Source organism: Fukomys damarensis, unplaced genomic scaffold (assembly GCF_012274545.1).
Source record: "Fukomys damarensis isolate Sample0158 unplaced genomic scaffold, DMR_v1.0_HiC HiC_scaffold_1, whole genome shotgun sequence".
In the NCBI taxonomy this organism is placed as follows: domain Eukaryota; kingdom Metazoa; phylum Chordata; class Mammalia; order Rodentia; family Bathyergidae; genus Fukomys; species Fukomys damarensis.
Genome location: NW_022900913.1, coordinates 28,915,120 through 28,939,421, shown reverse-complemented (window position 1 = coordinate 28,939,421; position 24,302 = coordinate 28,915,120). Strand labels below are relative to the sequence as shown.

Sequence of the window (24,302 nt, the reverse complement as noted above, 5' to 3'; positions counted from 1 at the left end):
TATAGTCTGAAATTATAGTGCTATTTTCTCACTAAGTAAATTCTATAACTTGCATATCTTTTTTAGAAGTTAGTAGAATGCTTTATAAGTCATTCCTGGTAGCAGTGCCAAGTCAGCATATACTGAATAAGTATGGTATATCCCAGGTGTATATCTCACTATCAGCACCATATGTTCAAATCTAAAATTTAAAACATTTGGAAGCTCAGCAGGCTTAGGAATGATTCTAGCTTTTAAAATAAATTTTTCCTAAACTCAGATTCTATTTTCATACAAATAGGTATGGTGGTGAGGCGCAGATGAGATTTCCAACTACTCTTCCCACTCCAAGTAATGTTGGACCCCTCTTGGGATCTCCTGTTTGTCCCAGTGAGTTTGAAACTTTATAATAGTTTAAATTTTAAAAATTTTATATTTCAATCAGTAAAGTTTTCTTTTCTTTTTTTGGTACTGGGGATCAAACTCAGGACCTTGCACTCGTGAGTTAGGTGGCGGCACCACTGAGCTAAATCCCCCGCCCAGTAAAGCTTTTTATTATGTTTTGTAACTTCTGTATTAGGGATAAATGTAGGGTTTGTGGTTCTTTTTTTATTTTTTTTTCTTATACTGGGGATCAAACTCAGGACCTTGCACTTGTGAGGCAGGTATGGTGCCACTGAGCTAAATCCCTGGCGTTAGTTTGTGATTCTTAAAGGTGTTTTTGTGTAATTAATTCTTTAATGTGTACTAGGCATTAAAATATATGTAATCAGTAGTATTTACTGAATTCATTTTCTGTTTGTTAAAAGTGAAAGAAATGCATGATTGAATAACATTTCCAATGTCAGTTATTTCCAATGTGGTGATAGAAAGTTACTGGAAAAAGAGATGAGTCGCTAATTCTTGAATGTATTATTGATAGTTCCTCTCATTTCTGCTTAAAGACAGATTCTGTGCCTAACTTTGATCAGATTCAAAAGATTCATTTATTTTATAAAATTTATGTTCTGTTCTTTTATTAGGCTCTCCTGTTCCTAGTGGTAGTCCGTATCCAAATCCATCCTTTTTGGGAACACCATCCCAAGGTACTTCTTTTCTTTGTTTTGGATTGCTACTACCGTTCTTTTTGAGGAATAATGTTATGATTATGAGTTATCATCTTTAGGTTTACTGTGAAAAAAGATGAACCTAACCTATTCCCTTGGGGAAAAATGTCATTTAATAGAAGTGGTATCCAAGTAAGTATTGGCATTTGGCCATGAATGACTTTATTTAAGAGCTCCTCTAATAGTGTGCCTTGGGATATCAGCATTTAACTGATATTATTTTTTCATTCATACCATTAGGAGCAGTGATTGCAAAGGATTTTTATTGTTTCACTTTTTTCCTTTTCATTTTGCCTTACCAACACCTGGAAGAACCCAACAAGTCTAAGCCTCTCTTTTTATCAAGCAAAACTAAATGACATATCTATTTCTATTATTTTTGCTAATATTCCTACCCTGGTAATGCAGATGCAACAAAACTTTGATTATTGAAAATTCTGATTGTTTTGGTGTGTGTGGTACCAGGGATCAAACTTATGGCCTTGTGCTTACAAGGCCGGTGTGGCACCACTGAGCTAAATCCCTGGCTAGAGTAATATCTTTAAGAGATTTGTTGTTATGTGTGTTTAAGGTATCCAGCCTCCTGCCATGTCAACTCCAATGTGTGTTGTGGGAAACCCAGCAACTCAGGCCACCAGTATGAGTGGTATGACTGGACCAGAGATTGTGTACTCTGGAAAGCACAATGGTATTTGCATTTACTTTTCTCGAATTATGGGGTAAGTATTTTGTGGCCGTTGCTCACTCTTTGCTATTTGGAGTAGTGAAATACTTTTAACAATGAAGTTTGGACATCATTTATTTCTGTTGTTACTGTTACTTTTAGTTTTTTTTTTTTTTTTTTTTTTTTTTTTGGTTTTTTTGAGATAGGGTCTCACTATGTAGTTGAGACTGACCTGGAACTCACTATGTAGCCTGGGCTGGTCTCGAACTCAGAGTGATCCTCCTGCCTCAGCTTTCTGAGTGCTGGGATTACAGGCATGTGCCACCACACCCGGCATAGCTCTTTTTGCTATTGATAGAATTTTCTTTCATTTAGCCATTGTATTATCTATGTTTTTTTATTACTGTTTTATTCTTGTATATGTGTGTAGTGTCAGAATATATCTTTTAATAACCTCCTAATAATGCAGCATTACAAATTAATAATATAGCGTTACAAACCATGCCATAACTCAGTGATATGTATCGAGATATTTGGTGAGAAGCTTTGGTCTTGTTCATTTCACCCATGCCTATGCTGTCAGCTTTGGGGTTAGAGAGAGCTCTGTGTATCTGCTCAATTCTTGCATGTTTAGGAGCATGCTTGTCTGCTGGTCTTGAGTGGTCTCAGCTGAGACAGCTGTGCTCTTGTCCACATCATCCTCTGCCATGCCAGCTAATGATTATTCACTTTTTAGTGGCAAGGTTCCTTGAGAAGGAGTAGAAACTTTCAAAGCCGCTCTATGCCTAGACCCAGAACTGGCGTCCCATTCTGTTTTCCACTTCATTTGCTTAGTTATAAGGAAATCTCAAGGCCCACTTAGATTAATAAGGTGGGATGTAGACTTCTGTTTGTAAGAAAGTTATCAAAGTCATACTGTAAAGAAAATAGGTATAGGGAATGATAAAGTTGCAGTTGTTTTGCAATCTACCATCTAATTAGCTACCATGCCTAGTATACATTTTTCTTAGATTTGACATAAGCTTTCATTCATATCATTTCCTTTGAAAATGACTGAGTATAGAACTCCTTTATAAATGTATGATTTTTCTTTATTAAAAGCTCTCTATTTTATAATTCGTTATCCAGAGACTTGAGTTTTCTTCAGCAGTATTTCATTATCTGAAATAACTTAGGGTATCTTTGGTTTGAAAATTTTCCCATTTCCCACTTTTCTAAGTAATTTAATACATGTTTAATGAAACCACTGCTATGTTTTAAAAACTGAACAAAGCTATTAAATTCCTACAGGAAGGAATTTGCTGTATATTGTAATTTTTTAATCATTTATAGCACAATCATTAAAATGTTTTTTGTTCCAGAAACATTTGGGATGCTAGCTTAGTTGTGGAGAAAGTATTCAAGAGTGGCAATAGAGAGATCACTGCTGTAAGTGTGTATAATATTGTCCCATCATTTGTTTATAACTTGTTGACAATATTAATGGATAGATTGTTTCACATTTCTTGATATTATAAATTAGATGCAATGATTATTCTTTTATGTAGATGTCTGCATTCTTGTCCGGGAAACTATTCTGTGATTTAAGGCTCATATCTGTTACTTAATAACTGTCTGATTATGAATAAATTTAACATTGTAAAACCTAATAACTTGCTATAAAATGGGAAGAATAATATGTCCTTTTGTTAGCTTGTTGTGAGAGATGAGTAAGTTCTATCACTTACTTTCACTCAGAATTTACTATTTAATACTTTGACTCATATACACATTATTCCTCTGGATTCAGCATATCCATGCATTGACATATTTCCCAGGCTGCTTTAAGAAAATATCTTTTAGACTTTGTAATATTACAAATTCAGGTAGGAAGATTTCTTTAATGAATCTGGAATTTGAGCACAATTTATTTAAAATTTTTCTTTTTCTTAATGAAAGGTACCAGATAACATCTTTTTTGGGTAATGGGTAATAAGCTGAGAACACTGAGCTACATCCCTGGCCCTTTTTTAAAATATTTTGAGACGGTGTTTTTGAGTGTCTGAGTTGCCCAGACTGCCTCAGCTTCCCAGAGTACGGGGATTGCAGACATCCACCAACATGCCTGGTTCCAAATGTTTAAACTGTAATACTCTTTTTTTTTTTTTTCTTGTTACAAGGGATTGAACTCACAACCTTGTGCTTTTTAACAGTATTATTCTTGGGTCCGGGGATTTAGCTCAGCGGTTCAGTGGCCTGCCTTACAAGCACAAGGACCAGAGTTCAATCCCTGGTACCAAAAAAAACCAAAACAAAACAGTACTATTCTTACAATTCACATTTCTAAAGGGAAAAACACATTTTATGTGATATATACAGTGATACCTCAGTTGTCAAATTGCTCCAAGCTGGAATGTCCCACTACTCAAACAGCAAAGTCACACACACATCTGTCTTGCTGCAGACAAAAAGGGGTAACGCTTTAGTCTAAGGGCCACTCTCACTTAACATCTGTCATTGTGCATTTTTTTTGCTCTTTATTTGTGTAAAATATCATAAACATGGGTCCAAAGGAAGTTAGTGATGCCAGCAGTAAAGCTAAAAGGAAAAGTATGAAAAACCATGGTAAAGTTCAAGAAAGAAGTGTTACAGTCCTGGAAAAATGAATTTATAAGTAATTTTTGAGCCTCAGAACCAATTATTTGATATTCCATTATTTGTTTTGTGAAGAATGTTCAGTTCTTGAACTTTTTTGTAGTCGAACATGAATTTGCAATGAATTGAGTTTGACAACTGAGATACCACTGTATATGAAGTTTAAGAATTGGCAAACTTAATCTAATGATAAAAGTATGTACTTAGGTGGTAAGATGACTAATAGCTAGAAAAACACATTAGGAAACTTTATTGGATGATACAAATATTCTGTACTCTGATTACCATAAGAATACAGAAAATAAGATGTTCACATATTTTTTATTATATGTAAATTATATGTCAGTCTTACTGGTGGGAACAGATATTAGTATCCTTTGCTGACCTGTATGCACGTCAGTAAGATACTAATTGCTATAAGAAAGAACTGAACTATAGATAGGTCACGTTAATGTTATATATAGTCAATTACATCTATATAGACTATGTATTCTTTTATAGATAAGCTTTTTCGGTGCTTTTTAAACTTTTGAATATTCTTCATTTTTTACAGATTGAAAGTAGTGTTCCCTCTCAACTGCTGGAGTTAGTACTACAAGAACTGAAAGGTTTGCAGGAGTTTCTAGATAGAAATTCTCAATTTGCAGGAGGACCATTAGGAAATCCAAAGTAAGGATAAAAAGTTCACTTTTTTCTTCTCATTGTATTTTTTGTTGTTGAGATACAATTCATATAGCATAAAAGTCATCCTTTTAAATTGTGTGTTCAATAGAAGTAGTGTCTTCTCCAGTCCCTGACAAGAACTAATTTACTTTCTATCACAGTGGATCAACCAATTCTAGATATTGTATGTGAACAGAAATAGGCAAAATAACCTTGCATTTGTCTTCTTTCCCTTGCAATAATGTTAAGAAAACAACCATATCTATTTCATTGGGTACTTTTAGATAAAATAATGAAAACTTCTGCATTTTACAGAGATGAAATTATATAATTTTTTCTCAACTTTGTAGAATTAGATTAATATACATTCTAGGTTTGACCAAACCGAGGACATCTGCAATATTTTTTTTTTCATCTTTAATTGAGTTTATTGGTACATTTTAGGGATACAGTACAGTTACATTCATTGTTGGGATCTTGTACCTCTACATGACAAGTCTTGAGTCTCATTTTTTCCCCTTACCCCTGCCCTCCCTTCACCCCTTCCTCCCCTCCCAATCTACAAATACTTTATTTCCATCTTTTCATTATCTCACATTCTTTTTCTTTTCCCTTATTACCCTTCCCCTACCAATCCCACCTTCCCTACACCTTTAGCTCCTTTCTTCCCTTTTCGAAATGTCAGTAATCTTATTAGAATCTTATGTGTTATTGCAGATTATTCACACCAGAGAAACTATTCGGTATTTACACATGTGTGACTTATTTATTTCACTTAGGAGTATATCTTCAATATGTATCCATTTTCCTATGAATGAACCTATTTTCTCGTTCTTTATGGCTGAGTAATATTCCATTTTATAGAAAAACCATATCTTCTTTATCCAGTTTCCAACGGATAGGCAAATGGGCTGTTTCCAAGATTTAGCTATTACAAACTGTGCCGCTATAAATATGGGTGCACATACTTCTCTGTGATATGATTCTTTTAGTTCTTTTGGAAAGATACCCAGCAGAGGGATGGCTGGGTCAAATGGAACCTCCCCAGTCCAAGCTCTTTGAGGTATCTCCATATTGATTTCCATAGTGGTTGCACCAGTCTGTACTCCCACCAACAATGGAGAAGGGTTCCTTTCTCCCCACATCCCCGCCAACATTTGTTATTGTGTGATTTCTTGATAGCAGCCATTCTTTGTGGGGTGAGGTGGAATCTCAGTGTTGTTTTCATCTGCATCTCTTGAATGATCAGTGATGTGGAACATTTTTTCACATTTTACTTCTTTGTCTGAGAAATGTCTGTTCATTTCGTATGCCCATTTTGCAATATTAATTTCATTTAGTATGGGAATATTTCAAGCAGGTTTTTTAAATAGTTTACATACTATGAAATTCATGCATTTTAAATGTTCGGTTCACTAACTGTTCATAAATAACAGAATATAGGTGATGGAAGTGTTCTAAAACATCAGCATGATCCAGTTTTTAGAACATTTGTGTCACCTAAAAGACATCCTCTTTTCCATTTATGTCATTTTTGGTAATGTGGCTATTTTGATAATACTGGTTCTGCTGATCCAGGAACAGGGATGTCTTTCCATTTTCTAATTTTCCCTTTAGTTTTGTGTGTGTGATCTCTCTCTCTCTCTCTCTCTCTCTCTCTCTCTCTCTCTCTCTCATAAAGGTCTTTAACTTCCTTGGTGGGTTCATTGTTGGTATATAGGAATACTGTTCATTATTGTGTATTGATTTTATATTGTGCCAATTTGCTGTTACTAGTTATGAGTATTTGGGTGGGAATTTTGGGGGTCATCTATAAAGGATTATGTCATCTGTGAATAAAGATACAATATGTAGTTTGACTTCTTTCTTTTCCTAATTATACACCTTGTATTTCTTTCTCTTTTCTGATGCTCTGGGTAAAATTTCAAGTATTGTATTGAACAAGAGTTGTGAGGGTGGAGAACCTTACCTGTTCCTAATTTAGAGGGAAAATTTTCGGATTTTCCCAAGTTAGAATGATATTGGCAGTGAGTTTTTCATAAATATCTATTATCAGTTAGAGGTAAGATCCTTTATACCAATATGTATCAGGGTTTTTATTAGGTATGGTGTTAGATACATGAAGGGCTTTTTCTGCATCTATTGAGATGTGGATACAGTTTTAAAAATAGAATTATATACTTTAGTTAAATTGTGGTATCTGAGTTAGCTCTCAATAAAGCTGTTACACACACACACACACACACACACACACACACACACACTCTTCACTCTTCTGTAATTTCTGTTTCAGGACTACTGCCAGAGTTCAGCAGAGGCTGATAGGATTCATGCGTCCTGAAAATACTCAGCAAATGCAACAAGATCTCCAGAGGAAGTTTCATGGTAAATTATTGCTTCTGATCTGTTATATGTACATGATTTCAGTAAAGAGTTTTATTACTTGAATAGGAAATAATGGGCTACTTTTGATAAGATCTGTTTTGTCTGATAAATATTTTGATTAAAATATAACCAATGTGATTGGGACAACATTGAAATCACTTATTCATGTTTTCAGAGTGAACCTCTGCATATACAAAATTACTTCCCATTTTTCCTCTGTCCTCATCCCTGGCAACCGCTGTCACACTCTCTGTTATCACTGGCTTATTTCACCTAATGTAGTATCTTTTCTTTCTTTTGTTCTGGGGATCAATCCAGGAGCTCTCTGCTGAGCTATGTCTCCAGCCCTTTTTACATTCATTTTGACACTGGGTCTTGCCACGTTACCCAGGTGGCCTGGAACTTGTTTATCAGTGGGCACTGGGTTGCTTCTACCTTTTGGCTATTGTGAATAATGCTACTCTGAACATGGGGATACAGATACAAATTCGAGTCCCTGCTTTTGCTTATCTAAGGATACATACCCAGAAATAGAATTGCTATTTTATATGGTATTTCCCTTGTTAATTTTTATCTTCAGACAGTCTTGCTGCATTGTCCAGGCTGGTCTTAAAATTGTAAATTCAGTCAGTCTTCCAGCCTCAGCCTCCCACATAGTATGTGTCCCTATATCCAGCATATTTTTAAGTATTTTAAGGAATTGCCTGCTCCTTCCCATAGCAGCTGGACCATTTTGCATTTTCACCAGCAGTGTAAACAGTTTCCAGTTTATCAACATCTTTTAAATATATAATAACCATTTTAATAGGAAAAAAAATACTCAATGTGATTTTGGTTTGCATTTCCCCATTGCTTTGTAATACAACAACATGCACCACCATCACCACCCTAACCTCCCCCAGCGATCGAACTCAGGATTTGTGCTTGCCAGGCAGGCATGGCACCATTTACCTACATTCCTGGCCCATGATACAACTTTTTCTAAAGCTATGAATCAGATATTCAGCTGTGTTTTTCATCTATTATAAATTTTAACAAAAAACAAGAAATCCTCATAGTCATCAGTTATTCCACATATGAATTAGAATAATAAATTTCACTTAAATTTTCTAAAAAAAAAATTAGAGGAGTAAAATAAAAAATTTTTCCCTGCTGTTTAATTTTTTCTAAGTTCTTTTGCTTTGTCTTAGGAGAGTCAGTTATTCTAGCTGATGGAACTTTCTTAACTAAGATCAGCCATTTCTTTTGTCCCAGGCTACTTTTTTCCTTTCCTGCTGCCCCTAGTTTCTTATTCAACATTTTGTAAATTCTTTTTTTCAGAACTTCTTTATTTTTGAAGTGTTAGGGATTGAACCCAGGGCTTTGCACATGCTAAGCAAGCACTGTGCTGCTGAGCTACAGGCCAGCCCTGTTCAAATGTTTAAAATCTTAATAAAAACATAAAATATACACACATAATTGAAACAAAATTTCCTACATAACTCTACCTGTTTTTTGTGATACCTGGGATTAAAGTCAGGGACTTTGAACTAAGCTACATCCCAGTCCCTCCCCCGCCTTTTTTTTTTCCCCTGAGATAAAGTCTCTAAGTTGTTAAATTATACACAGCAGGCTCAAACTTGTGATCCTCCTGCCCCCCAACCTAGCAGAGAATTGGTCTACCTGCCACACTGTTAATATTTCTTTCCATTTTTATTTTATTCTACTCACGTCCAAAAATTTATTGTTTTAGATGCTATCAAACAGCGACTTAATTTTGGTGTTACAATGACATTGTTATTCAAGAAAATGTCTTATGTTATAAAAGAAATGTATACAAGGGATCAAACTCAAGATTTGTGCTTTCAAGGAAGGCAGCAGCACAACTGAGCTAAATCCCTAGCCTGAGCAATGGTATAATTCTTAAAAGCAAAGAAATGATTTTTTATGTGTACTTGCACAGATGCGCATGTATATAGAATGAAAATGAAAACCGAGTACAGCCACTGACGATCTTGGTTGTCTGTCATGGCACAGGGAGGGCCAACCTTAACTATAGCTTTTATTTGAAATAAAATAGGACCAGGGATTTCGCTCAGTGGCACTGTGCCCACCTCGCAAGTGCAAGGTGGTGAGTTTGATCCCCAGTAACAAAACAAAGAAACAAAAATCAGCTCAGCCTGTGTTGTTTTATAAAAGTTCATTAGTTGCATTTTGTCTTTAGAGGCTCAACTGAGTGAAAAGGTTTCACTTCAGGCAATTCAGCACTTAGTTCGAAAATCATACCAGGCTCTGGCATTATGGAAACTACTTTGTGAGCATCAGTTTACTGTCATTGTAGGGGAACTTCAGAAGGTAAGATTTGTGGTTTTTTTCTTTTATCGTCATAGCGTTAGTACTGTTTATTTTCTTTTGTATGAATTTTAATCTTATACTTCGATTTAAAAAGCATATAGGTAATGATAGTTTATGTTGTGGGAAGATTGCACAAAAAAGTGAAGCTTAAGGAAACAATTTTGTCAAAGCCACAGGTTTTTTTAGTGTGGGAACTTTGTATTTGGTATGTGAATGAAATCTGTCCAACATATATTTTTAAAACAATAGGCTATATCCTTTATTTGGGTTACAGATCTCTTTGGGGATCTGATTAAAAAGCTTTCTCTCCACACCCTCAATGACATACTTACAGACACATGCACATAAATTTTTTCCATATAAATTTGAGGGCTCTGGCCTAAATTAAACACTCCTAATTTACAGATATTTGCCGGGGAGGGACCTAGGATCAAACTCAGAATCTTGTGCTCATGAGGCAGGCGCGGTGCCACTGAGCTAAATCCCCCTTCCCTATATGTCACAGATTTTTATGATTGCAAAAGTTAATGGTTTATATTTCTCTTGCTCTCTTCATTTGGATCTTTAAGCATAATAATGATTGACATTCATCTAAATGTTAAATAGGACCTTTGAGGGAAGAATGTATTTATACCTTTTAACAGTTTCAAACATACATAGGAAGCATAGCAAGTACAAGAAAACCTATATTATTTGCAAACACTTTTTTCCACATATATTAATATTCAGCATTTTCACAATTTTTACTTGCCCTTTTTAGTCTGTCCTCTCTTGACTTTTTCTTTACTAAGTTATTTGAAAGTAAGCTGGGCATGGTGGTGCACGCCTGCAATCCCAGCACTCAGGAGGCTGAGGCAGGAGGATCTCTGTGAGTTCACATCCAGCCTGGGCTACATAGTGAGTTCCAGGTCAGTCTCAACCACATAGTGAGACCCTGTCTCAAAAAACCAAAAAAAAAATAAAGTGGATTCTACACATTGTTGTTTGAGTCCTATATACTTTATATTGGTATTTATACTATTCATTTCTTTAATAAGATGGACAAGAATAATAACGATTTCATTAGCACTTACCCAAATTAAAAGATTTTTTGTTTTGTTTTGTTTTGTTTTTTCTTTGGTGCTGGGGATCAAACACAAGACCTTGTGCTTGTGAGGCAGGCGGCAGCACCAGTGAGCTAAATCCCCAGCCGTAAAAGTAGTTATTTGATAGTGTCTAAAATAATAATTCATTTTAGATTGTCTTTTAAGACTAGTTCATTCAGGAAGATAGATCTTTTTTGTTTTGTTTTTGTTTTTTTTCCTTCCTGGTACCTGGGATTGTTCTCAGGACTTTGTGCTTGCCAAGCAGGCGCAGTGCCACTGAGCTATATCCCCCAAGATTAATTCATTCAAATTACGATCACAACCACTGGTTCACTTAACCAGGTTTAATTGTCATTTCTTGTAAATCTCCTTCAATCCAGAACAATCTTTGCTTCTTTTCTTTTTCCCTTGCTATTGCCTTGTGAAAATCAGATCATCAATCTTGTTTTCAGCAGCACGAAGTTGTTCTTTTACCTTCCTTACAGTAAATTTGTTCTCCTATCACTTGTATTTTCTATAAAATGAAAATTAAGTCTAGAAAGGCTTGATTAGGGTCAGCTTCATTTACGTGAGGAAGAAAAGAAATCCTCAGCCCACCCCCAGATGGGATCTTGCTATGTTGCCCAGGCTACTTCAGACTCACGATCCTTCCACCTTGTCCTCCTGAGTAGCTAGATACAGAAATTCTTCATAGGTAGTGGTTTGTATGAAATGAGTTAGAAAAGGTTTGGTTGTCCTACTTTTTAGTTGTACCAATATGGATTGCTAGATTCCATAGGTAAATCCAGTACTGCTATTGTAAATTTTTCAATTAGATTTTAATCAAACTTTTGTCATCTGTTGATAAACATTGCCTGAATTATTTTATTTAGGATCATAAAATGATAATTTTCTAAATTACAATTCCTTCCACAGTTATTGACTACAATTCTATAAAGCTCATTTTTCCTTGTCTTCAAGGGATATGTGATTACCCTGAATGCATAAGTCTTAACTCTTAAGCACCAGTTTTCAAACTTAGAAGGTGATCCCACTTGTTTTCATTAGTATCATTTGAAGGTCTGGGTTGGTTTTGGTTTTTGGTTTTGTTTTGTTTTGTTTTTGAGGTTCTTTTCTATTTAAGCACATACTTCTTTTTTTTTTTTTTTAAATAATTGATCCTGTTATGTTTAATTATGAAAGCCATTTTCTTTTCCGTGATAGGTAGAATAATGATATTCAGGTGACAAATGTCATGTAGCTAGTTTTATAACTACATTTTTTTCAGAATGCAGATCAAACTCTAGTGTTAGGAAGCCTCAAATAGTAGAATTCTAACATTAAAAATAAAGTGGAGGCCCTGGTGTGAATTGAAAGGAGCTAAAGGTGTAGGGAAGGTGTGATGCGTAGGGGAAGAACAAAAAGGGAAAAGAAAAAAATGTGAGAGAATGAAAAGATGAAAATAAAGTGTTTGTAGATGGGGAGGGGAGGAGGGGGTGAAGGGAGGGCAGAGGTAAGGGGAAAAAATGAGAATCAAGACTTGCCATGTAAAGGTACATGATCCCAACAATGAATGTAACTGTACTGTATCCCTAAAATGTACCAATAAACTCAATAAAATAAAAAAAATAAAAATAAAGTGGAGGGCCAGGGATTTAGCTCAGTGGTTCCACCACCTGCCTCACAAGCTCAAGGACCTGAGTTCGATTCCCGGTACCAAAAAAATAAAATAAAATAAAATGGAAGTTTTAAGATTTTAAAAATATAGCCAAGTGACTTTATTTTCATTATATATGTATTGCAAACGTACTAATTTTTTTTAAAGCTGAAAAAAGATATTTAAAAAAATGTTTGTATAGTTTAGTTTTTTTTTTTTTTTAATTTTTGGAGCTTTGGATTGAACCCAGGGCTTTATGTATGGTAGGTAAGCACTCTTACCACTGAGCTACATGCCCCAGCCCTATTTTGAGTTACAAACTCTATTATTATTTAGGTTAAGTTATTAAAAATTTCATTCTGTGCCAGGCGTGGTGGCACACGCCTGTAATCCCAGCACTCGGGAGGCTGAGGCAGGAGGATTGCTGAATTGGAGACCAGCCTGGGCTACACAGTGAGTTCCAGGTCAGTCTCAACTGCATAGTGCGACCCTGTCTCAAAAACCAAAGGAAAAAAAAATTCATTCTGTGTAGAAACATATTTCTATAATTTTGACAGAAAATTTTTTTTCTTATCCTCCCAGGAGTTTCAAGAGCAGTTGAAGATCACCACCTTTAAAGATCTGGTAATTAGGGACAAAGAACTCACAGGGGCATTAATTGCTTCTCTTATCAACTGCTACATCAGAGATAATGCTGCTGTTGATGGCATTAGTTTACACTTACAAGACATCTGCCCCCTTCTGTATAGTACTGATGATGCAGTTTGTTCTAAGGTATGATGTTTTGTTACCTAATTTATTGTTTTTTTATAGGATGTTTCATGGTATGCTGCCAATCATACTAGAACGGGAATCAGGAACTATCATGTTTTACTTAATATATAACCTCAGCACGATTCTTAATCTGTGCTGGCCTCAGAATTCTCATCTAAGAAAGGGGGTTGAAATACATGAAATTTTAAAACCCAAGTATACTCTTTGAAGTTTCTTATATAAAGAATCTTTAGTAGAATTTTTATGTCTCGTTAAAAAAAAACATTGAGAAATTAAGGAAAAGCAGTAAATCTAGAAATTAAGGAAATCAGGCATGAATCTGTCTCCTTAGAATATAAGGAAAATCTGTAATGAATTAGGGTTAATGGAGCCATTTTTATTGATCCTTTCCTACAGGTGGACAAATAAATCAGTGTTGCACTAACTGCCTGCTGACCAATAATGTATTGATTAGACAGAATTACCAGACAGTCTTATCTTGCTTAACATATTTGTGAGAGGAATTAAGAATAGGTAGGATTTCTTTTGGTTAAAAACTTCTGCCTAAACTAAAATTAACTTTGTATATTTTTTATTTTTAATAATAATAAACCACATATAAATTTAGACATACACTAAAACTCATGTTAACAGCATCATCTGCTTGTTTGCTTCTGTATTTTTTAAGTTGTTATCATCTCATTCTAGGCAAATGAGCTTCTCCAGCATTCTCGACAAATTCAAAATAAGACTGAAAAAGAAAGAATGTTAAGGGATTCATTGAGGGAGTATCAAAAAATCAGCAATCAAGTGGACCTTGCCAGTGTTTGTGCTCAGTATAGGCAAGGTGAACAATGTGCTTCATATCTTTTACTTAGTTCAGAGAATAAATGACAGTGTGTGAATTAAGCAAGGCAATGAAGAACCTGGTTTTTCCCAAACCTTCCTTCAGATCAGTGGCCCAAGTGGTATTTGAACTATTAACTCCCCCCCCGCCGACTTGTTTTTGGGTTTTGTTGTTGTTTTTGAGACAGGGTCTCACTATGTAGTTGAGACCTACCAGGAACTCACCATGTAGCCCAGGCTGGTCTTGAACTCACAATGATCCTCCTGCCTCAGCCTCCCGAGTGCTGGGATTGCAAGCGTGCTCCACCATGCCCAGCTTCCCCCTCCTGGTTTGGGGATTAAATCCAGGGCCTTGTGCATGGGAGGCAAGTCTCTTATTACTAAGTTGCACCCCTATTTATCCTTTTTCTTTCCCATTAGTGCGCTTTTATGAGGGAGTAGTGGAACTCTCTCTTACTGCTGCAGAGAAAAAAGATCCTCAGGGTCTTGGACTTCATTTCTATAAACATGGAGAACCAGAAGAAGACATAGTTGGACTTCAGGCTTTCCAAGAAAGGTGAGTTCTAGTCCCTTCCCAGATTGTCATCTTTACATATACAGACTTTTTCTTTATATAGTTTTGAGTGATCTTATCTGGGAAATACTATTTTGAGTATGTCACCTATAAAAATTTGATTATCTTTTATTTTAAAATGACTTAACAAGGTCTGCATCAGGGATTCTAATTGGTTTTTGTTTTGGCAGGGAAACAGTGGCAATGTTTATTGTTTTTAATGTGCTTAATAACTATGTTCAGAAATTGTCATGAGTCATAGTTGCATAGTTGAGTGAATTTTCACAGAGCGGAGTGATGTAATTAAAAGCCAAATGCATATATGCTACGAATACCTCATTCTTTTTTATCATTATCATTATTATTATTTCACTTTATTAGTTTATGTGTATAGTGCATAATGTTTACATCCTACTGTATTTTTTTATCAGCTTTAGTTTATTGGTACATTTAGGTATACATAATGATCACATTCATCAGAGGGAATTTGTGCAGAGTTGGTACATGTACATAATACATTTTAATTCCTTTTGTATCTCCTTTCCCTCCCTTTTTATCCCCTTCCTTTTTATTTAAAAACATTCTTTTGTTTTTTATGTTCATAGTACATAATGTGACATTCCTTGTGTGGAGTTAGTTCCTGTACCTAACACATTCCAATTCCTTCTTTTATCCCTTATCCTCCCCCCACCCCGTCGCTTGATCCCTTTCACCTTTGAGAAGGATCTCTATTCCTTCTTTGTATCATCTGTCTTTTATCTTGCTCTTTACTTTTCCTTTGAGTTTCTCATATAAGAGAAATAGTAAGATACTTAAGCTTGTGTGTCTGATTTATTTTACTTAAATATTGTGGTTTCAAAGTACATCCATTTTTCTACAAATGAGTCAAGTTTATCTTTCTTTATGACACACTAGTACTCCATGGTATGGAAATACCACATTTTCTTTATCTCTTCTAGTGATGAACATATAGGCCACCTCTAAGATTTAGCTATTATGAATCGTGCTACTATAAACATGGGTATGCTTGTAATATGATAACTTTAATTCTTTGGAAAGATATCTATAAGGGGAATAGCTGGGTCAAATTGAATTTCTCATTTTAGTATTTTCGGGACTCTATACTGATTTCAGTAGTGGTTATACTAGTTTACATTCCCACCAACAGTATAGAATGGTCCCTTTTTCCCTGCTGTTTCTCCAGCATTTGGTATTATTTGATTTCTTGATAATTGCCATTTGTTACAGGGTAAGATACAATCTTGTTTTAATTTGCATTTCTGTAATGGACAGTAATGTTGAACATTTCTTTATGTATTAGCCATTTCTACTTAATTGGTGAAGTTTCTATTCATTTCACTTGCCCATTTTTTGATTCTATTTTTTGGGGAGTGTGATTTTTTTTTGTGTTCTAGCATATGTAATATTCTAGATATGAGTCCTCTGAGAAACCCCTGGAAAAAAATTTCTTCCCATTCATAAGGTTGTCTTTTCACTATGTTGGCTGTTGCTTTTACTGTGCAGAAGTTTTTAAATTTAATATTCCGTTTGCTTCTCTGAATTATTTTCTATGTAACTGGGGTTCTCTTCAGAAAGTCCTTGCCTACACCTATGACTTCAAAAGTTTTATCAATCTTTTCTGGTTTCTTGTTTAATACTTAGTTCTTTGATCTACTTTGATTTTAGTTAGTACATGGTGAGAGAGAAGGTTCTAGACTGTCTTCTGCATGTAGATAGCCAGTTTTTCCAACATCATTTATTAAAGAGACTGTCTTTGCTCCAGTGTGTTTTCCTAACCCCTTTGTCAAAGATCTAATAGTCAAATGTACTTGGAATTGTTTCTGCATCCTCTGTTCTGTTCCTCTGATTCTTCTGTTTGTTCCTGTGCTAGTGTTAGGCTGTTTTTAATCATAGTAACTTTGTAATATAACTTCAAATGTGGGGTTAGGATGCCTCCCACTTTGTTCTTTTTGCCTTAGCATTGTTTTTTATATTCTTGGTCTCTTCTGGTTCCATGTGAGTTTTAGGATTGTTTTCTCCAGTTCAGTGAATGAAAAATGGGATAGGGGAAATTGGAAGAGGAGGAAAGGAAGAGGAAAGGGATTAAAAAAAAGGAGGAAGCTGTGGTGTTATGCACATGTAATCACCCTCCAAGATGATTGTAAACTGCAAATGTGTATTAATAAAATAAATTTTTAAAGATGCTGTAGCAATTTTGATTGGGATTGAGTTAAATTTGTATAATCTTGGAATTACTGCCATTTTTATTATATTGGTTTTGCCTCTCCAGAAATGGGTTATCTTTCCATTTTCTGATGTTCTCTTTGATTTCATTTTTCAGAGTAGTATAGTTTTTTTGTACAGGTCTTTTACTTCTCTTAGGTTAATTCCTAAGTACTTCATTTTTCTTGGTGTTATTAGAAATGGTATTTTTCCCTTAATTTGTTTCTCAGTGGATTCATTATAAAGAAATGCTTTTGATTTTTGTGTGTTGATTTTATATCTTTTGATACCAGGGATCGAACTTGGGACCTTGCACTTGCAAGGCACGTGGCAGAACCACTGAGCTAAATCCCCAGTTCATATCTTGCTGTGTCACTGAATATGCTTATTAATTCTAAGAGTCTTTTAGTTGTTTTTTGTTTGTTTAGTTTGCCATGTAGAGGATCTTGTCATCTACAAATAATGATTTTTGGGTGTTGAGAGGGTTTTTTGGTAGGGACCAACTCAGGACCTCGCACTTGCCAGGCCTGCACTGTTCCACTAAATCTTGGAATCCTAGGCCCGGATGATATTTAACTTCTTCCTTTCCTATACATATCCCTTTTCTTTTTCTTTTCTAATTGCTCTTGCTAATGTTTGGAGTACTGTATTGAACAGGAGTGGTGATAGAGGACATCCTTGTCTAGCTCCTGATTTTAGAGGGAAAGCTTTCAGCTTTTCACCATTTAACTTGATGTGGACAGTAGGTTTGTCCTAATGGCTTTTATCAGATTTTCTTCAGTGTTTTTGTCATGAAAGGATATTGGATTTTGTAAAAGACTCTTCTTTCTGCCCCTGTAGAGCTCATCATGAGATTTTTGTCCTCCTATTTATGAGTTGTATTACATTTATTGATTTACATGTATTGAACCAACCTATCATCCCTGGGAGAAGCCTACTTGGTCATGATGTGTGATCTTTTCGATTAATTCATTGCATTCTGTTTGCCAGTATCTTGTTGAGGACTATTCATTAGAAGTATTAGTCTACAGTTCTCTTTTTCTGGTTGGCTTTTTCTCTGGTTTTAGAATCAGGGCAATTAATGGTAATTCCAAGAATGACTTTGGGAATATTCCTTTCAATTTCATTCAAAAGCTTGAGGGATATTTAGAACTTGCCTAAAGTTTTTGATAGAATTCGGTCTGAACCCATCTGGACTTGAAGTATTCTTAGTTGGTAGGGTATTTATTACTGCTTTGATTTCATTGCTATTGGATTATTCAGGGTTTTAAGATCTTCTTGGTTTAATTTTGGTAATTTATATCTATCTAGTAATCTATCCATTTCCTCTGAATTCTCCAATTTATTGGTGTACAGGTTTGTGTAGTAGTTGTTAATGTTTTCTATTTTAGCAGCATCTGTTGTGATTTTACCTTTTTCATTTCTAATTGCATTGATTTGGTCTTTCCTTTTTTTTTATTAGATTACCTAATGGTTTGTCTATTTTCTTTTTAATTCTTTCAAAAAACCAACTCAGATTCATTACTTATTTGTTTTGGGGGGGTTGTTTTTGTTTTGTCTCAATTTCATTGATTTCTGCTCTGGTCTTTATAATTTCCTTCTTTGTACTATCTTTGGGTTTGGATGGGTCTTGTTTTTATATGCCTTTGAAGTGCATCATTAGGTTATTTGGGCTCGCTGCATGGGCATTCACAGCTATAAACTTACTTCCCTCTTTGGACTATTCTCATTGTCCCATAGATTCTGGTACATGATTCTGGTGTACTTTTTACTGGCTTCGTCATTTAGTTCTAGAACTGTCTTATTTCTTCCTTGAATTCTTTGTAACCCATTGTTTACTTAATCATGTGTTGTTTAGTTTTCATGCATTTGCATAATTTCTGTGTTTTCTTTTGTTGATTTCTAACTTTGTTGCACTATGGTCTGATAATATGCATGGTATAATGTCGACTCTATTACATTTACTTAAGGCTGATTTATTGGATACTGTGTAGTTCATTTTAGAAAGTCCTATATGTTGCTGAAAAGAATGTGTATTCTGTCATTGTTGTTGGGTGGAACACTGTAGATATCTACAGATGTTCCTCATTTAACAACCTACCTTTTCAAATAACTTCGGAATTCAACCTAGGCTGGTGTTTGGACTGATTATGCATGGCTCCAATTTGTGACCTCTTTTTGTGTGTGTGCATTTCTATACATCTTGTTGATAGAGCCTCAATGCCTTTTTTTCTACAGTATACCATGTTTATATAGTAAATTTTTGCTGGTTTTATTGTATAGTACAGTACTGTAGTTTTACGATGTATTATATATTACAATACTGCATGTAAGAGTTATGCAAATAAAAGCAAGGTCATCAAGTTGGAATTTCCTTTGACTATTTCTTTATTCTCAATATTGTAATGTACATACTATATGCAGTTACTCATTTAGCAGCCAATTCCTTTAACAACATAGTCGCAGGAACAAAAGTGGATCATTAAATGAGGAGTGCCTAAAGTTGTTGTACTTCAGGCACACTCACTAAGCATGTTGTGCAAATAAACACAGTATTCATGAAAAGACAAATATCTTCAGTATATGAATTATTTCTCCCTTTTTTTTTTTTTTTTTTGGCACTGGAGAACGGAACTCAGGCAGGTGGCAGAACCACTGAGCTAAAGCCCCTGGCACAGTATATGAATTATTTGTATCATGTCTAATACTGGGAGAAAAATAAGCTACCCAACATTTTTTCAATATTGGGCAGTATTCAAAATGTTTGCCTCAGGAGCTCAAACAGGTTCTTGGACTTAATTTCAACAGTTTGTGCAGTCTGGTTGCTCCCTTCTCTCCCTGGGTGATTACTTTTTCCAGAATGGGTCAAATGGTTCATCTTAGCTGGTGGTGCTTTGTGCTATACACCTCTGTGCACCTGGCAGGGTGTCACTCCTCTATTGAGGGTCTGCTTACTCATATAGTGAAGAGGGTTGCAGGAATTCTCATTTTAAGCCTTGAAATAAAGTTTTATTCTGAAAAATTTTTTTGTTTTTGAGGCAGGGTCTTGCTATACAGTTCAGGCTGGCCTTGAACTCACTATGTAGCATAGGCTGGTCTCAGACTCATAGCAGTCCTCTTGTATCAGTCTCCTAAATGCTGGGATTACAGGTGTACACCACCATACCCAGGTGAAAATAATTCTTAACGGCTTATGTTTTTGATGTTAGAATAGTTTGGGTTTTTTTTTGTTTGGTTGGTTGGTGTTTTTTTTGTTGTTGTTGTTATCAGGGATCAAACTCAGGTCCTTGTGCTTGTGAGGCAGGTGCAGAAAACCACTGAGCTAAATTAAATCCCTGGCAACGGCTTATGTTTTTGAAACCTCATCTGTGGGGTTTTTTTTTTCTTTTTTACTATAAATTGAACACATGTTCTTTTGCATGCTGAGCAAGCACTTTTTCACCGAACTACATCTGCACTTTTATTTTGAAACAGAGTCCAACTAAATTGCCCAGGATGGCCTCAAACTTGGCAGTTGTCCTTTTCAGATACTCAAGTAGCTTGAATTACAGGCGTGTGCCATCCTGCCTGGCTTGTATTTTAATATTAAGTATATACCTACATTTTAAATTGTGTTGAAGTTCTTGTGCTTTTTTTTTTTTTGGTATATATTTAAAATAAAGTAAATCACTTTATTTCTGGTTAAATAATGTAAATGCCTCCTGCCATTCTTTTTCTCAGACTACAAGCTTATAAATGCATTACAGACACACTTCAAGAACTGGTAAATCAAAGTAAGGCTGCTCCTCAGTCACCTAGTGTACCCAAAAAGCCTGGTCCTCCAGTGTTATCATCTGATCCCAATATGCTGAGTAATGAAGAAGCAGGACATCACGTAAGAAATCATAGCATATTTTAATTTTGAAACTATTCTGTTTTAGAATTTCTGCACTATGATGCATAATCATCTTGGGAAAGATAGTACACATTAGAAATTACCGTTTAATAATTCTTTAATTCTTGCTTGGGGTTTAGGACAAGATATTGGGATATCCTGCAACCAAACCTTTGTGATGATTTTGCTTTTTTCTTTATTTTAGTTTGAACAAATGATTAAATTGGCACAGCGATCCCAAGATGAGCTCTTTAGTATTGCTCTTTATAATTGGCTGATACAAGCTGACCTTGCAGATAAACTGCTACAGGTAAAAAATATTTTTTAGTAGAATTGTTAACATTCATTTAAATGTATAAAGGTGTAGGAGAAGTGGGAAGCGTAGGGAAAAGGAAATAAGGGAAAAGAAAAAATATGAGAAAAAGAAAAAATGGAGAAAACGTTTTTGTAAATAGGGAAGAGGAGGGCATGAAGGGAGGGCAGGGGTATGGGGAAAAATGAGAACCAAGACCTGTCACATAAAGGTACGAGACCCCAATGATGAATGTAACTGTACTGTATAACTAAAAAGTATCAATAAACTCAATGAGAAAAATAATAAATAAATAAATTTAAAGTAGCATGGCTCAATGAGTTAAGCTTATATATAGTTATAGAAAATTCACTTTTGCATTGTTTGTCATTAGGTATTAGTATAAAAAAAGTAGATAATATCTTCTAAGAAGCAAAGTAGATTGTAACTTTAATATTATTCTAGAAGCTGATTAGGGTAGTTTGCCTTGTGGAGTAGAAGTCATTGGATTATGGATTAGGAAATCTGAGTTTTGCCTTAATTCTGTCATTTAGTCATTGTGTAACTTCAGACATGTCATTATACTAGTCTTAAGTTTCTGTTCCTCATTCTATAAAATGAGTACATGTCATTTAATTATTTCAAAAATGCTTTTGCCTCCAAGTGTATGAATCAGTACTTCTATTATCAAAGTTTATTATAAGTTTTGCAGTTTAATGGTACATTATTTTTAACTCATTAATTATGGTAAAAAAAAACCCAGAAAAATTGCTTTTTTTGTTAGTTTATAATTTTGCTTTGTTTTCATAAAATAAGGCATAATTGTAGTTGCTTTAAAATATGTTTTCTATTTAAATAGTAGCTAAGTGGTCAGAAAATGTGTCTGAGTAATTGTGCATTTTCTAGATTGCCTCTCCATTTCTGGAGCCATATCTAGTCCGAATGGCCAAAGTGGATCAAAACAAAGTTCATTATATGGATTTACTGTGGAGGTATTATGAGAAGAACAGAAGTTTTAGTAGTGCTGCGCGTATTCTGTCCAAGTTGGCTGACATGCATAGGTATGGGATGATATTTTCATTGTTAAGAGTGATTGTACACTGATTCATATCCAGATTTACAGATTAAATAAAATTTACTTGGGTTATCGATAAGAATTTTTAGGCCTTTATTTGAATTTATCTAAAGTTTAGTTTTCTTTTTCTTTTTATTGTAATAATATACGAGAAATACTAAAAGAATATTATATCTTCTTCATTCAAACTGAAATACTCTAAACCATGTCTTCTTTTTTTTTTTTTTTTTTTTTTTGATACTGGGATCGAACTTGGGACCTTGCACTTCCGAGGCAGGTGGTGGAACCACTGAGCTAAATCCCCAGTCCTAACCCATGTCTTTAGATTCTCCTAGTAAAAATAGTTGATTATCATTCTTAATTAAAGGAACAAAAACTAGCTTACAATGGTTTTATCATTTTTAAATGTTTTGGTCATTCTAGGCAAATTTCATCTGTTCCCACAATGGTTTAAATTAGTGAAAAAGTCTTAGAGCATTAAGAAACCTGTTAACATAAGCAAGGGAGTTTTTCTATTAGATTATAATATCAAAAGACCATTTAGTAAAATATTGGACCAATCATTAATTTGTCCCTCTGTTTTAATGCAGAATTTTTGTGTGTAAAAATGCCACACAAGTGCTATTTCTGAAAACTAGGAAAAAAAAAAATAAAAGTGGGGGCAGATTTAGCTCAGCGGTTCGGTGGCCTGCCTTGCAAGTGCAAGGACCCGAGTTCAATCCCCAGTACCAAAAAAAAAAAAGAAAACTAGGGATTCATTAAGTTAGGAAGAGAAAGTATTAAAACAGAGCTGATATTGTCAGACTGATGAAAATGGTTGTTTAATGAGCTCACTTTCGGTGGTGGCAGGTGTTTAAAGGCCTAGCTCCTGAGGACTGAGACAGGAGAATCACTTGAGCAGAAGTTCGAGGCCATCCTGGGCAACGTATCTACCTGTCTCAGTGGTATAAAATGTGCTTAGTGTGTGTAAGACTTTTGGTTCAGTCTCACTCAAAGTAAAGCTCATATCCTACACCAAGTTCAAATCCTCCCAAAAAAAGATTCATTTATGGCACTTAGGAAGTATTAGTGTATGTCTGTGTTGAGTGTGAGTCTGCACATACAACTGTGCTGTTGTAGGTGTTTTCATTGGACCCAAAGCTTTTTTTTTTTTGTCCTTGTTTTTTTTTCCCCCCTTTTCTTAGTTTTAATATAGTTTAATGTAATAACATTATTGCTGGGCATAGTGGCAGATGTCTATAATCTCAGCTGCTCAGGAGGATCACAAGTTCAAGGCCAGCCTGGGCAATCTAGTGAGATCCTGTGTCAAAATAAAAAAGGCTACAGATGTACAGAAATTCATGAGTTCTATCCCTAGTACCACAAAAAAGGATGAATTAACATTATGAAACATTTACATCATTATAGCTGTATAACAAGTTATGTAATCCGTGTTTGAGTGGCTGTTTCATACTATACTCTACTAGAGGTACGTTTGGACTGTGTCCTAATGCAGGCCTTTGGTATCTCATTTCTGGCCTACCCTTCTTAGATGGCTGTAGATAGCATTACCACACTAATCTCTGTAAGCCATTTTTATTGTGTGTTCTGTTGCTTCAAACTTCATTGCCTATTAAATATTTAACTCAATTGGATTTTTTTTTTTTGAGATGGATCTTGGGCAGGGAAACCCTTTTTGTAACAGATTATCTTAATGTAGAGTCCTTTCTGTGTACCCTTAAGGGCTACTCATTGCTAATTAACTGTCACACACACTTCTACTTTGAAAAGTAGAGAGTAAGAAAGAGCTTTTTGTTTTGTTTTGTTTTGTTTTTTGAGACAGGGTCTTGTTATATAGCTAAGGTTGGCCTGGTCACTATGTAACCCAGACTAGTCTTGAACTTCCAGCAATCTTGCCTCAACCTTTCAAATACTGGGAGTACAGGCATGCACCACCATGCCTGGCATTCTTTGGTTTCTCTTTGAAAGACGAAAAACGTAGGAGCTGTAACAATAGAGAAGGGCATTTTAATTAAGACTGTCTCTGAAAGTAAAGACAGTCCATTTTTTTCATGCTACAGATTGGAATTTATTGGGGTTTCAGAAGGTAAATTTGATAATGATTGACCTGAGAAGTTCCCAACCAGTAAACAAATTAGCTTTTTTTTTGTTTGCCTTTTGTCATTAAGTTTATTGGTATGTTTCAGGTATACAGTACAGT

At 35.0% G+C, this 24,302-nt stretch overlaps 1 protein-coding gene across 1 annotated transcript in view; it reads left to right on the top strand.

Moving 5' to 3' along the window:
- Nup155 (nucleoporin 155) overlaps positions 1–24,302 on the top strand; it is a 67,160-nt gene that overhangs the window by 33,168 nt on the left and 9,690 nt on the right. Inside the window, exons 16-28 of the mRNA XM_010605488.2 lie at positions 281–369; positions 1,002–1,064; positions 1,657–1,804; positions 3,111–3,177; positions 4,937–5,052; positions 7,340–7,431; positions 9,635–9,765; positions 13,069–13,260; positions 13,948–14,086; positions 14,506–14,641; positions 20,582–20,735; positions 20,941–21,045; positions 21,934–22,088. Of these exons, the coding sequence (XP_010603790.1) occupies positions 281–369; positions 1,002–1,064; positions 1,657–1,804; positions 3,111–3,177; positions 4,937–5,052; positions 7,340–7,431; positions 9,635–9,765; positions 13,069–13,260; positions 13,948–14,086; positions 14,506–14,641; positions 20,582–20,735; positions 20,941–21,045; positions 21,934–22,088 (1,587 nt within the window). The remainder of the gene's footprint in view (positions 1–280; positions 370–1,001; positions 1,065–1,656; positions 1,805–3,110; positions 3,178–4,936; positions 5,053–7,339; positions 7,432–9,634; positions 9,766–13,068; positions 13,261–13,947; positions 14,087–14,505; positions 14,642–20,581; positions 20,736–20,940; positions 21,046–21,933; positions 22,089–24,302) is intronic.